At 42.5% G+C, this 15,446-nt stretch overlaps 1 protein-coding gene across 1 annotated transcript in view; it reads right to left on the bottom strand.

The window, feature by feature from the left end:
- The window catches only part of tmc2b (transmembrane channel-like 2b), a 141,533-nt gene that overhangs the window by 9,993 nt on the left and 116,094 nt on the right, over positions 1-15,446 (bottom strand). The window contains exons 16-17 of the mRNA XM_041185266.1: positions 13,158-13,397; positions 367-492 (exon numbers count right to left, since the gene is read on the bottom strand). Of these exons, the coding sequence (XP_041041200.1) occupies positions 367-492; positions 13,158-13,397 (366 nt within the window). The remainder of the gene's footprint in view (positions 1-366; positions 493-13,157; positions 13,398-15,446) is intronic.

Here is a 15,446-nt window from a genome sequence, read left to right as displayed (position 1 = left end):
AAATTTGTGCATAAATAAAATAGCTGAGGCTCATAGCTGACTATACATTCTGCTTCACTCCTTGTTGATTCAGTCAGCTCTTTAGTCTACTTGCATTTCAGTCAGAGAGGGGTGCTAACAGAATGTGAGGTGGCAATACTAGTTAATCAGTTCAAATCAGGATCCATTGAAGTACAATAATTAAACAACTTTTACTGTTATGCAGTTATCAGGCCAGTCAGAAAACAGATCTAAGTATTTATAGTGATTACTATATTCATTGACATGAGTTTATTTTTGAAACATTACCTTTTAGGGTGTTAAACCACAACTAACATTCAAGTGATTAGAGATTTTCTTTTGTAGAAATGACGTAAATACACTTACACCATGAGTAAGATTCCAGGAAGAATCAGCCCTGGATTTGATGCATAACTGAGGAGCTTTCCAATAAATGCCGGGAAATCATATTGGATTGTTTCCATAATAACTTCAAACATTTTAGTTTTTCCACTGTTGGTAAAAAAAGACTAAAATGTGGTCTAAATACTTCCAAAAAGGTCTAAGTTGAAGACTATTAGAGATGAGCAATTTGCCTAATTAAATTACAGACATTTGATCTTCACCTTACATGAAAGTTTACATGCAGACTCATAACCTATTTATTATACTGCACTGTCAATGATCATTTGTTCATTTATTTTTACTGTGCTAGCCAGAAACAGTTTACAGCCAGAGTTTTCATGTCTTGGTCCAATCCAAAAAGTGCCATCTTGATAAAAACTTTAAAAATCCCACCCAAAATAACTGACTGGAAGTCTCACAGTTGCCTACATTAAAACTACATGCCAAATTTCTCTATTCTCCTTAACATTTAATCTACAATTCCAAGTCTGGCCAAGGCTTGAATACTACCCAAACATTTGGAGAGATTTGCCCAGCAGCTCTCTCACATTCCTGCACAAGATACAGGAAAAATCTTGCTGTCAAAAAACCAATTCCTATCTTATCTCTCCATTCTGGCATTTCTTTCCTCAAATATGCTGGACTATTAGCTATTTCTCCTCCCTGGGCATTTTGGTTGTGTTGAAATTAAGACGCATTGTACAGTTTTACTCTAACGTATTCTTTCACAAGGATTCAAAACTGCAGATCTTCTCACCTCCCTTCATTTTACCCCATATTAAACTCGGGCTTGGCGATATCTAATCCTTTTCCCCACGCTTAAACACATTTTCCAAAGCTATTATTGAGTCATTGTGCCTTCCTTCTCAAGATAATGGAGCTACAAATAACAATTTGCTGAGAGGAGCAAATAAATCATAAAGCACTCATTTTGTGCAACATCGAACATAGATAAAAACAGAAAATGCTGGTAAAACTCAGCAGGTCTGGCAGAATCTGTGAAGAGAAAAAACGAGTTAACATTTCGACTCCACTTGACTCTTCTTCAGATTCTAGCATAGATGATTGCTTGATAATTATTTAAAGTGATATATAATAAAAGCTATGAGCAATAAATAATCAATGTTGTAAATTGTCTTCTTTCAGAAATTAAGTAATTATCCGAGAAATTTGTTACAAATAGCATTTTAGTTTTTCAAGATCAGCCTTTGTTATTGGTATTGTCACTCATCAAGCAGAGATTAGTGTTTGGATAAGTAATGAATTGCTTCCTCTGGTATAGATTCTACAATGCTGCTTTAAAAATCAGCCTGGCCATTTGATAAGGCTAGAAATTGTTGATGGCAATATTAGTTAGTTAATGCTTAGCACATTCACGTAGCATGGTCCAACTGAAAGGCAGAACAGGCACAAGGGATGGAATGGTCTGCTCCTGTTCTTATATTCCTATTCTTCTACCACAACTTTAATGGGTTTACAGCTCTACTAAAATACAGGGGGCAGCATTTTCCGGTCGGCGAGCAGGAGCCTATTAAGACCATTAAAAAAGTAATTAAAATGATTAATGGACCTAGACTGTCCAACCTTAAGGTTGGCGGGCAGGTGAGGAGGCTAGGCAGCCTTTCGAAAAAGCATCACACCTCATCCACAGGTGGGATGAGGTTTCATGAGGGATTTAAAATGTTCGGAAAATTTTTAAATGAAAGTAATGGACATGTACCAGCTCATGTGACAGTGTCACATGAGGGGAGATGTCAGGAAAATGTTTTCTTACCTTTAAAAAATTTTTAAAAGTTCAACTGATTTCCCTGAGGCAGCACATTGCCTCAGGAAGATCTGTGCTCTCTTCCGTGCACATGCGTGAAAGAGCGCACAGAACTGCTCAGGGAATGCCCCCCTCCACCCGCACAGGGAGCGTACAGCCCACGTAAAATGGAATCAGGAACCTGCTCGTTCGTGCCCGCTCCTGCACAACCCCGCCTGACAGGGGGAAAATGCTGCCCATAGGTACAGAAATAAAATATGGATGTATTAGGCATTTTGATGAATGTGCATGGATGTATTGCTGAAAAAAAGACTCATGCTGTCAAAGCTTTTCATCTTGCACTCATCAGGACAATTCACAAGAATACCAAATAGTAAAGGGAATAACAATTTACACTGCTGAGAAGAGGGTGCTGATTGGTTGGTAAGTGGACTCTGATTGGTAGATGTGTTGCCATGGAGAATGCCCTAGTTAACTGATCACTCACTGTTGTACAGGATAAATTGTTACTCTCTTTATAATTGGTATTCTTGTGAATTCTCCTGATGCATGCAAGACCAAAAACTTCAACAGCATGTGTCTTTTTTCAACAATACTCAAGTTCTGTACTACCAAATTTCTATTTGTATTATATTTTTTCAATAATATTGCTAGCAGTAAGGTCTAGGCTCCATAAGCATGTTGAATATTTCTTCTATAACATATAGAATTAATACAGTTTATACTATTACTTTCAGACTGGTATGTTCAAATGAAAGGCGGGGAAACTCAAGGAGTGTTTTCTCTAGCTATTACATGATTTTATATTCTTAAACATGATTATGTCAGACCATATTCTTCAATACAACCCTAAATTAATGTTCTAGTTTAAATTGCTACTGATTTCTTGGATAATTAGTCAAGGGTGTCTGCTTTACTGCATAAAGAGGAGTCAATTAAAGAACATTATTCGATAAGGGCATATGCCAGAGAGAAAAGTATGAGGAAATAAATTGTGGAGCTAAATTTTCAAGATTAGACATATTTCTCAGTTTAATATTGCTAGTAAAACCAAGTAACTAGTAAAAAGCTAGTAAAAGTAGCATATTGTAATAATAATGATGACAAATCATCTCCATTTGGAGTTTTGATTATTTGTTCAGATGAGGAATACAAGTATGCCCTAGGTAAGAACTAAAAAGGTTCTTGCATCTCACGCTACAGTGTTCCAAATTCTGTTTGTGCTTCAAATACTTTTTTTTTTTTGCCCACCCTCTCCGAGGACCTGATAACCAAGGACACAAGTTGGACTGTTGGTTGCGGTACCAGCAATCACGTGTCAAATAAAAGAGCTGTACAATAGCACATTTATGTGCAGATTGGTTCCAGCTTTTATTAGTAGATGGTGGCATAAATGGTTCTTCGAAACGTCTGCACTGTGTGACACAGCAGTGCAACTACACAGAAAAGAGTATTTTAAATCATTATAAATCATCATCAATTCTGTAAGCCAGACGAAATATTTTAGCATCAGTAAATTCACATAGGCATAGGAATATCTGTGTTATGACCGATGAAGTTGGTAAAGCGGAGTTATTTAAAAAGTCCCAGAAGGGAACTTTAAACAGCTGTCATAACCAATAATTTAAGTGTTATGTTTGAGGTGCGATTCTAAACTCAGGAATCAGACCACTAGTTCTTCAGGTTTTACATTAAACTAAGTGAAACATTTTATTAATTTACGCAGGTTAAAACATGTACACATGGCTTCAAATTACTACTATCATAACTTTTAACAAAATCCCAAACTAATCTCCATTAAGGCAACAACAACCCATAGACATAACCAAATACCAGGTAAAACATTTTCACCTTACAAATTCAAAATGAGGTTCTTTTCACTGTGGAGGCAGTTGGAGGCTTGCAGCTGCCTTTTGATCTCACATTGCCTCTGTCTGCACACCCGAAAACTACTGAAGTTATACCTACCACCACTGATTGAATTCAAATTCTCATTGTATCAACAACCTCTTTGAGCTTCAGCTTTTAACAATGAAACCCCTTTCATAGTACCAATTTTATTGGTAATATAAACATATTGCTTGGTATCTGCTAGATGGGCATCTAGTTTTCACCCCACTTCTTGAATGCTGTAATCAAAAAATACAAATGCATGCTATCTCTCTTCCATATCAAAACTGGTACATACCAAAACACCCAGGCTAGCTGGCTTTAATCCAATTAAGACATACCCGCAGACTAAACCTCTGTTTTAAAAGAAAAATATTTTCCAATATATTATATACATTAAGAGCTTCATGACAATCTGTATGATATCACAGATGTTGATATAGCAATCTTAGTTTCTCAGTAGGGAAGCTCATTCAAAGGGAATTTGGACAGACACACAGCATGCCAGTGTTGTAGTATTAACTCTGGCCTATGCTCCTCTTCAATACGATTCCTACCAGAAGCATGGGATTGGTGAACTTTCTCTCAAATGCCTTTTTTCACAAGTACTTGGACCATTGAAATTATACACACACCTGAAATTTTCACAGCGTTTCTCCTGACCCCCCACACTAACTTTGGCAAAAGAGTACTTGAAACCCTAGAGAAGCAACTGTTGATAACATTTCTCCAGGGTTCCATTGATCTTCTCCTAAAGTTATGGCAGGAGGTCATATGAACTCTGACAGAATTTACATCCATTTTGGGGAGGCAACAGCGAAGTATATTCCTGAGGTTGACATAAGCAATGGAAAATGTACAATAGCCCTGAAGGGAAATGATTTGGGTGTTTTGACTCTCTGAAGGTCACTTCTGTAATACAAGCTGCAATAGCTTACCAACTATATTACATCTTTCAAACTACCGTCAATATTAGTCCTACTACATTTTTATACTTAATTCATTTTTTTATTGTGGTAGTTTCATCTGACATAAACTTCATGAGAAATGTTATCTCTTGCACTGTTCACCACTCACATAAAAGATATGACCTTCCAATGTCAACTTTAGATCATTTTTCTATTTTTTTAATGGAACTGTGATGAATCAGTTTCAGTATTTTGGTCCAATGGTTACACAATTGATTAGATAACAGATCAATAATAGCTTCCTATTGTGAATATATATTGTAGCATTTTGAATCTCCATTTACAAACATTCATTAAAGTTATATCCCTGCCACTTCATTGGGTAGATTTGTAACACTACAATATAATTCACTAATGAAAGAATCTTCATTTGCTGACAAATGGATAGCTATTAGCCAGCCGAATTTTTCTAGCAATTTAAATGCTAGTTTGTTATAACTTATAGCCCTGCCCTTAGTAAGATTGCTATGTTTGGGATTGTACAGCTCCATTTGTGGGACTGCTAATGTCATGACAATAACAATAAGCTCACAGGCTATCAGAAGATTTGCATTTGATGTGAATCTGAGAAATATTTTCTTTACAAGAAAACCATAAGTTGTGAGTTATATGCACACCTATCTGAGGAACATCTCAAACTTTTATCAGTTTTGGCAGAGATCCTCAGTTCCCTTTCTCCATCAACAATTCCAAACATTAGCTGTACTTTCTCTGCTCAGGTTCATGACAGTTAAATCAAAAGTTGATGCACTTTAGTTGATTGTACACAAGGGGCAGAATTGTTTTACCCGCTGGCTGAAATGGCGGCTTTTCATGCCATATCGTCCCAAACCCACTGCTTTAATGATGCATTCCTGAGATACACGCCATTTCCATGGTGGGCGGGCTCTCATTCGCCTGCCACGCCACCATCTTGCCGCTTCATCACGCTGGGCACCATATTTAAAGTCCAGCTGCACACACACCTTTCCGAGCTTCCAGCCCAGGACAGCTGCAAAGAAGACATGGCCCTGAAAGACAAAACGACTGCAGCCCCCAGGTTCAATGACACATCTCTCGAGCACCTTTTGGACACAGTGGAAGCTCACTGTGTTGTCCTCTACCCCAGCTCGGGCCACAGGATGGGCAGCAGCATCGCAAATCCAGCTGGGGAGACAGTGGCAATGGTGGTCAGCGCCAATACCTTGCAAAAGAAGACAACCATCCAGTGCCGCAGGAGGATGAATGATCTCCCCTGTTCTGCCAGGGTAAGTCATTCATCACTCTCAACTCACACACTCACAAACCCATCTCACATTCACAGGGGTCTCACCCACTGCCAGTCCAAGGGGCATCACCATTCACTCGATCACACACACCTTCATTATCCTCATCCCATCCATGGGACCACTCACTACCCATACATACGAGGCATACTTATCATCTGGCCTGGCAGACATCCTGCTTACACTCCCTCCATTTCAATTCATGCAGGGCAAGCTGGCACTCAATAACAGGGAGAGGACACAGACCGGTGCCTGAAATCAAGATCTTCATGGACTTTGAAAACAGAGCCATCCAGCCGGCGCGGGTCTGGGCTGGTCCAGTGCTGATGGTGAAGTTGGGGGTGCTTTACTAAGTGAGGATCTAGCAGTGCAACATCCATCAGAAAGGCATGCTGCGAGTGATGTGTCCTGTTTCACAGGCCACTAATGATCTCTCCTTGTTTTTGCAGACACATCTGGGAAACAGCCAAGAGAGTCTACATCCCAGGGCCTCCAATAAAGACCTGAAGGAAGCTCAGAAGAGGAATCCACTGAAACCTTCCTTGAAGAATCATCACAGCCTCACCCACACCCTCCACCAGCGCAGGCACACACCTCGGTGGGATCTAGCTTTAGAGTAGCCTTGGGATCACAATCCGGTGAGCACATCGCACTTTCTGATCCACAGCAGGCAGGGGCAGGGACTTCCCAGATCCCCGGCACTCGGAGGACTGCTGGAGGCCGGAATGTTGCTGAGTCCGAGTAAGATGACGAATCTCTGGACTCGGTCATGTCACAGTTGCTAGAGCTGCTCGGGAACATCAGAAGGGAGTGTCCACTGCACTCCTCAGATTGCAAGGTACAATGAAGGAGTCCTTCAGCCTTCACTCTAAGATGATAGCACCAACATGCCAATGCACTGAAGTCAACCCTGGTAGGATGGCTGCAGTCATGGAGACTTTGGTCCAGGATGGTGCTCCTGCACTGCTGCGCATGCTGAACTCCATCACTGACATCACAATTGGCCACCACAATGTGTACACGAGAGTGGTGCAAGGCAGCTCGATCTCACTCCAGCTACCCCTTCTCCCCAAGGAGTCAGCCAGGAGCCTTTGGGCACCCATAGGAAGGAGAATCAGCAGGTGTCCCTCCTGGGACCATCCATCCAGGTGACTCCGGGAGTATCTGGCCCATCTGAATCCCCTCTTCCTATGACCTCAGCAGCTCCAGCTCCACAGATTGAGGAGGGTGCCACTGCCACATAGCAGGACCCCAAAAACAGGCCGGGGCCCTTTAGGTCTCAGCCCTTCAGAGGCCACCCATCAAGGTGATCGCAGGCAGGACATAGCAGACAGCAGGCTGCCTCCACCTCTACTGTGGATGTCTGGGGAGCACCAAAACTTAGAAGCAGGGTTAGGAAGGCTTAGAGGATGTAGTTACACAGCGTGGGCACCAGTGTCAATAACCTGTACATTCTGTTCACTATTGTCAATAAGCTTCCAAGAATGTCTCCCTGCCTATGGTTCCTTGTTCCAATGAGCAGTGTTCATGTAACTTAGATGTGAAGCCTTTCTGCACAAGAAAGAGGCAGGTGTGACAGCATCTGCGGAGAGGAATACAGTTAACGTTTCGAGTCCGAATAACTCTTGATCAGAACTAAGGAAAAATGGAAAAGAGGTGAAATATAAGCTGGTTTAAGGGGGTGGGACAGGTAGAGCTGGATAGAGGGCCAGTGATAGGTGGAGATTGCCAAAAGATGTCATAGATAAAAGGACAAAGGGGTGTCGATGGTGGTGATATTAGCTAAGGAATGTGCTAATGGGGACATTAAGGGTAGAAAGCAGGACGAGTAAGGGACAGATAGCCCTAGGGGGGGTGGGGTGGGGGGAAGGGATCGAAATAGGCTAAAAGGTAGAGATAAAACAACGGGTGGAAATCCATTTAAAAATAATGGAAAAAGATGGGAAAGAAAAATCTATATAAATTATTAGAAAAAAGGGCGATCGGAAAGGGGGTGGAGATGGAGGAGAGACTTCATGATCTAAAGTTGTTGAACTCAATATTCAATCTGGAAGGCTGTAAAGTACCTAGCCCGAAGATGAGGATCCTCTGACTAGGTACTTTACAGCCTTCCGGACTGAATATTGAGTTCAACAACTTTAGATCATGAACTCTCTCCTCCATCCCCACCCCCTTTCTGATTGCCCTTTTTTCCAATAATTTATATAGATTTTTCTTATCCTACCTATTTCCATTATTTTTATAAGTATTTCCACCCATTGTTTTATCTCTACCTTTTAGCCTATTTTGATCCCTTCCCCCCACCCCACCCCCACTAGGGCTATCTGTACCTTGCTCATCCTGCTTTCTACCCTTAATGTCCCCATTAGTACATTCCTTAGCTAATATCATCACCTTCAACACCTCTTTGTCCTTTTGTCTATGACATCTTTTGGCAATCTCCACCTATCACTGGCCCTCTATCCAGCTCTACTGGTCCCCCCCCCCCACCACCATAAACCAGCTTATATTTCACCTCTTTTCTATTTTTCCTTAGTTCTGATGAAGACTAATTTGGACTCGAAACGTTAACTGTATCCCTCTCCTCAGTTGCTGTCAGACCTGCTGAGTTTTTCCAGGTATTTTTGTTTTTGTTCTAGATTCCAGCATCCGCAGTAGTTTGCTTTTATAAAGGCAGGTGTCTCAGTGCAGAGCCTCTTCGCTGTGCTCTGTGCAGCCTTCAGACTAAAGTGATGGTCCGGCCTCACACTCACGGATCACATTACTGATGCCTGCACCTCTGCAGTGCTGATCATTGCTGCCAGAATGTAGAGGGCAGGCATCACATGTCATTCTCCCTGTGTGGTCTCAGCACCTTTAAGGTGGGGTTGCCCCCATCACTTCAGCATCTGTGACCAGTGACGCTGTGCTCTTGAAGGGCTCAAGTGCTGAAGGTGGACAAATGATCAGGTGCTTTTAAAGTTTCATGGCTGCCTCTCCATGATATGACCCTGATCACAGAGCACAAGCAAGCTGCCCTCGGCCAGATAGGAGTCAGGCATTCTCAGAGTCTATGTGAAGATCTTTGGAGTTTCCTCACTGCATGTTGTCATCATCCTCTTGCCATCAAGTGACTAATAGGGCTCCACCGCATCTCCATTACAGGAGCATTATCACAGAGGATATGTGCAATGCCATAAGCCAGACTGGAATCAAAAATTCATAGATGCAACGTGAGGATCTTATGGTGTCTCCTCACTGCATGTCGTCATCATCCTCCACAAATATACCAGCTATGAGGGCCTCCCGAGCGTGGCTGCCTCGTCTGCCCAGTGGGAGGGCCTCATCCCCGTCATCATCACCTTCGAGGACTTCCTCACCCTCATCACCATTGAAGTCCTCCTCAACGGAGGAGAATTCCAACTCCTCCATCTCCTCCTAAGCCAGCTCCTCTCCCCATTGCAGCACCAGGTTGTAAAGGGCGCAGCAGGCGATGACAATGAGTGACACCCTCTGTGGACTATATTGCAGGGCTCCACCAGACCAGTCCAGGCACCAGAACCTCATTTTCGGCATCCCGATGGTCTTCTCCACCAAACTGCAGCATAAGCCTTGTTATATCTTCCTCTACTGCAGTCTGAGGCTGGGTGTCATCAGCCACATTCTCTGCAGGTAGACCTGGTCCCTGAGGAGCCATCTCTGCAGCCTCTGTGGACCCTGGAAGATGTCAGGGTTCTGTGACTGACTGAGAATATAGGACTTGTACACACTCCCTGGAATCCGTGCACACACCTGCAGGATGCGTTTCTGGTGGTCGCACAGGAGTTGCATTATCAGCAAATGGAAGCTCTTGCAGTTGACACACTTGACCCCATGTTGCAACAGGGATCTAAGTGCCATGAGAGTGCAGTCGATGGCACTCTGCACTTGTAGGAAACCTGAGATCTGGGCAAATCCTATGGCTCTTGCATCCTGGCTCTCCTTGTCCCGGGCAAAATGCACAAAGTTGTGTGTCCTCTTGAAGGTGCAACCGTGACCTCATGGATGCATTTGTAGTTGGAGGCTTGTGATATCCCACAGGGGTCACCTGTGGAGCCCTGAAAGGAGCTGCTGGTGTTGAAATTGAGCACTGCTGTTACTTTTACGGCCACTGGCAGTAGATGCCCTCCATGTCCCCATGGCACCAAATCCTGCAGTGGCTGGCAGATGTGAGTGAACAGTTCACTAGACATGCGCAGTCTTCGGTGACACATGGTTGTTGGTGATCTGCAGGAATGAAAGGTGGTGTCCCCAGACCCTGGGTTTAGGTAGGTGCCGACCGGTGACAGCTCACTGTGGCTCTTTGATGGTGCGTGTGGGAGCCCCAGCCACCTCTTCTTCCAGAGGGTGCTGCTCCTCCCTCTGTACAATCAGGTGCCTCAGTTGTTCTCTTCTCCATTGTCTTTGCTCTCTGTACGCCTCGAGGCATACAGCTAATTCACCTGGCTTCATGATACCAATGTACTCCTCCTGCCGGATGAAAGAGAGAGATGCATGGATGTACTAAGAACGTCTCTTGGTTAGGTCTGAAGGTCCCTTAATGCATCCCGGAGAGTGTTGGCCACCACTTGGATGGCCGGAGTTTAGTGCACTGCATGGCTGCCCGAAACCCCACCCACCTCCCCCCGCCACCCAACTGATTGGCAGCTGCTTTGCCCATTGGACTGCAGGCTGTGCTCTCAGCTCAGGTACAGACATTCTCCTAACCCACACTGCAGCTTGAACCATGGGGGAGACCGGTCCAAATGATGATGACATTGCAAGGGGCTGTGAGCACCTCCAGCAGTGAATGCTCCACGGCCAGCTTTAGCAAGGAGACTGTACAACTTGTCCAGTCGGCCAATTGTTCTGCAGTCCACTAAAACGCTCATTAGTTTGCAGTCTGTGCCCGAGGGGTGAAAAGCTCTGGAGCACTAGCTGGCACTTTCATGCCTCTGCATTGCTTGAGAGGGCAGATGAGCCAGAGGCCTGACTCCAATCAATCATATCAATGTGGCTGCGCCTGAACTGTCTCAGCTGCAGAAGAATGGTCACTTTATACAAGGTTTCCCGAAGGTGTGGCCGTTTCTGTCGCCCACCCACCCCACCCCACACGTGCCTGTCGCTATCTTCAACAACAGGGCAGCCTTTGCCAACCCTCGCCCCTGCCCCCGCCAAGTCACCTCAAGCTTGAAGTTGAACAGCCGCCCCTCGCAAGCGCTCCGCAACATTACTGTGCACTCACTTCCGAGTTCTCCTCGAAGTGCAACCTGCCAGGTGCACGCCTCTTACGTACTGTTGTGAAAGACATCAGTGTGCACTCACGCCGAAGTGGGTGGACGATCCTGCGGTGGGAATGAGTCCAGTGGGCTAGCCTTATAACGATATACAGTTGCATTACAATGAAGTACCCGACGTCTGAGGGCAGGAAATGCAGCCTGCCGTCAAGGGGCTGAGCGGACATTTGCAAACTGGGTTCACGACGTCGTGAAACTGATTTTTGGTCTTCTCGCCATATTACCGGCTCACACCACCGAACATGCCTGATGCCAGCGGGCACAGACCACCCAAGGACTACAAACCAGGGCTATAGATTTGTCTTCACCACATGACTAGTAATCTGGTAGATCAGATCAACCACCTATTGAAGAAGCGGTCTCAATTTTCATTCCATTTAGTTATGCTGTATTTATAGCCTCCTCACAGCAATCGCACTGCACTCTGACAAGTTCCCAATATAAATGTGGACATAAGAGTTTATAACAGGAATAGCTGATAGGAAGTGCATACAAACATCGGAATTTTAAAAATATATTACTCATCAAACTTCTGTGGTATTGGACATGCTAAGTCAAAGGTTTACTTTATGAATTCTGTGAACTGAACCTGCGTTACTAAGTTTACCTATCTTTTGCTTATGCAGCTGATGGAATATTTTTGTTTGGGGGTTGGTTGGGGGTGGGGTCACATTTGCCCGGAAAAAATAGCATCTTGTAGGATCAGGGTGGGAAAGGAAGAGTGAGTCTAGCACTCTGACATTAGGCTGCCTCACGGCTGACTAATATCAGTCCTCCTGTGCTCTGGCTTACAATGTGCAACACCATGATAGATTCAATAGTAATGTATTGAAAGTCTTGAATATATACAAAGTTTTTCTAGTGTGTATTACATGGGTTTAACACTCCTATTGTTATTAAACTATGTCTCCTCCAAAGTATGATGAATAGCATCATGGTTGGCATACTTTTAAAAAAAATGATAAATTAGATCAAATTTTTGTTTTTAAAACATCATGTCAAATACCTAGAAACCTTGCTTTTCACCAGATTTCATGGAACAAATAGATTTCACAGCAGTTCAAAGCCTGTTCATTATTGGCTACTAAAAGAGGTTAGAGGAAGAATTTCACACGATGAGTTATTAGAGTATGAAATGCTTTACAGAAGTGACTACTGAGGCAGAGATTATAACAATTTATAGAGAAATTGGATCAATATTTGAAAATGCAAATTGTGAAATATGAGGAAGAGCTGAGAAATGGAATTTGATTCTGTTTGAAGAATTAGCATCAACAGAGGTGTAATTTGCCAAATGAACTCCTTTTGTGCTACGATCATACTCGATAACAATGATAAAGATGAAAGCTGTGGACACCGTTTGATGTATTAATGCAATTATATTCCAGATTAACCTACCAGTTCCTTGATAGAAAGCATATTATTCTTAGTGTATCGTTCATGAATAATTTAGATGGGAATAAAGGAATACAAAAAAAGAATAAAATATAAAGAAGCTTAATACATGTCTTTTCATCATATAAGAGAGAACATTTTAGACTTAAAACAAAAATGATTCTACAGACATAATACTATCTTTTAAACAGATTACCTGAATGGCCCACAATCAAACGAAGGAGTAAATGTCATTATAGTGTAGACTACTGGCAATAAACTTAGGAACAATATCAACAGTAACAGTGACATATAAAAATTATTAGATCCTGAAGCCTTGAAAACTCTTGACTGAGGGACATTGCAACACATCACAGCCCAGCATTGAAAGTACATGGATGTCAACAGCCGGAGAATATTGATGCCAATTAAGCCAGGAGAATAGAAAGTGCCCATCCTAAAAGAAAGAAGAATATTCTTCAGTTGCGTAAAAAAAAACATCCAAATATAAACAACATGAAGACTTTCCAGGTCTATTTTTTTATTGTCCACAGTTGTCAATACCTTCAGATACTTCATACTAGTGAAATGCTGTTCTCTAAAATTTCTGTTGATGGGTACCTCATCAATACATAAATAGAATATGTGACATTGTCATTTTTTCCCGCTTATTCACTAATGTTACATACTTACTGATAAGATGTTGGACTCCATTAGTTTACCAACATTATTTACATGTTACAGAGGCAAACTTTATTGATGGGGATTCATGTGATTTTTTTTTTTCTGTGTCCTCTTTTTATTTACAAGACTGAGTTACAATATTGGGACAACTGGGGTCACTTCTTCAGAATGCAAGCCTAAAACCATTTTGATCGCAACTTGACATTAATTGCATTCAGTTAATGTGAGAAACTATCATGTAATGTTCAATCCACTTCTTTTAAATTTATGCTCATAGTAAGTTACACCATCCATAGGAACATAGTAAGTGCAAGACAAAATATTCTAGTTTGTTTTGTACCATCCTGTTGGTCACATTTTGTGATCATGGGGTTATCGACTAATCATTGTGACAAAAGTATAATAATTTTCATATTTTCCTGGTTATTGTGAAGTAGATTTATGGGCTGAAATTTACGAGTCGGTGAGCGGGGACGGGGCCCGCTCGCTGACGTGTAAAATGACACGCGATGACGTCGGGGGAACTCCCAATGTCACCGTGCCCAATTTAAATTTTCAGGAAGGCGGGTGCGCAGCCAAATCAGCTGCCCACCTGCCAACCTGTCAGTATCCAATTGAGGCCATTGACAGGATCAATTAAGCAATTAAAGGACCTGTTTGTCCAACCTTAAGGTTGGCGGGCAGGCCAGGAGCCCCGGCGGGAACTAGAAAAAACATGAAACCTCATCCACCGGCGGGATGAGGTTTCATGTAGGCTTTAAAAAAATTTTATTAAAGATTTTGCAAAAATTATGGACATTTCCCAACTCATGTGACATTGACACATGAGGGAAACTGTAAGGGAAATTTTATTTTTCTACTTTTATCTTTTTTATATGTAGAGCCGATCTCCCTGAGGCTGCATTTAGCCTCAGGGAGATGACTGCGCTCTTTCGTGCACATGCGCAAAAGAGCGCACTCTCGATTTTAGGAATCTCCCCCACCCCGCCCGCTCAGGGAGCACATAGCGCTTCCCTGTGGACGTCACGCTGGGTGGGCCTTAGTTGGCCCGCCCATGTAAAATGGCGCGCACCTCCGATCGGGGGTGCTGATTGGAAGCACGCCCGTACGCTCCCGCCCATCAACATCCGCCCCCCAGCAGGGGGAAAATTCTGCCCTGTGGGTGTAAGTATAGGTGATTCTGTCTGTGTGATTTAACTACATTTGGAGTAAAGTAGACTGCAAGCTTGAAATCATCAAAAGAAGCTAGGTGTAAAGATGTGCTTGAGATGTTAATGAGTAAACATGGATGATGGCTTAGCATAAAGGAAATCTTAATTTTTAGATAAATTATGGGATTGTTTAAATTTCAAAGGGTTGTTAGTCTGTTTACAACTAGCCAGATAAGCAAGGCTAAGGAGTGTGCTTATTTTTCCCAAAGGTTACTGACAACACTGACAACATGTAAGTTTTTTATATAATGAGGATGACACCATTTCAAAGACATATGGAACAATAGAATTTACATCTTAAAGAGAGAGAAACATATATAAAGGAGAATGAAAAGCTATGTAAGAAGAGGGCCTTGTAAGATCTAATAGAAATATGTGATCAGCCAACAAGAAGCCTCCAGCCATTTGTGCATAAGTCTGCGATGTAAAGTAACTGAAGGTGGGGAAGCCATTTGAATTCCACTTTCAAGTGGGTATTGTGTTAACTTGCTGGTTTCATTTTAAATCTAAAATCTATTTTGGACTGTTGCTTTAAAAGAGGTGTGTAACTGGGAGTCAGGTTAATTAGGGATTTTAGGATTTGTTATAGTAGTAATTGTAGTCTAATGTAT

The sequence above is a fragment of the Carcharodon carcharias genome, chromosome 4 (genome assembly GCF_017639515.1).
Source record: "Carcharodon carcharias isolate sCarCar2 chromosome 4, sCarCar2.pri, whole genome shotgun sequence".
NCBI classification, from domain to species: Eukaryota; Metazoa; Chordata; class Chondrichthyes; order Lamniformes; family Lamnidae; genus Carcharodon; species Carcharodon carcharias.
Note: the sequence above shows the minus strand (reverse complement) of the source record. Positions and strands in the feature narration are given on the sequence as shown.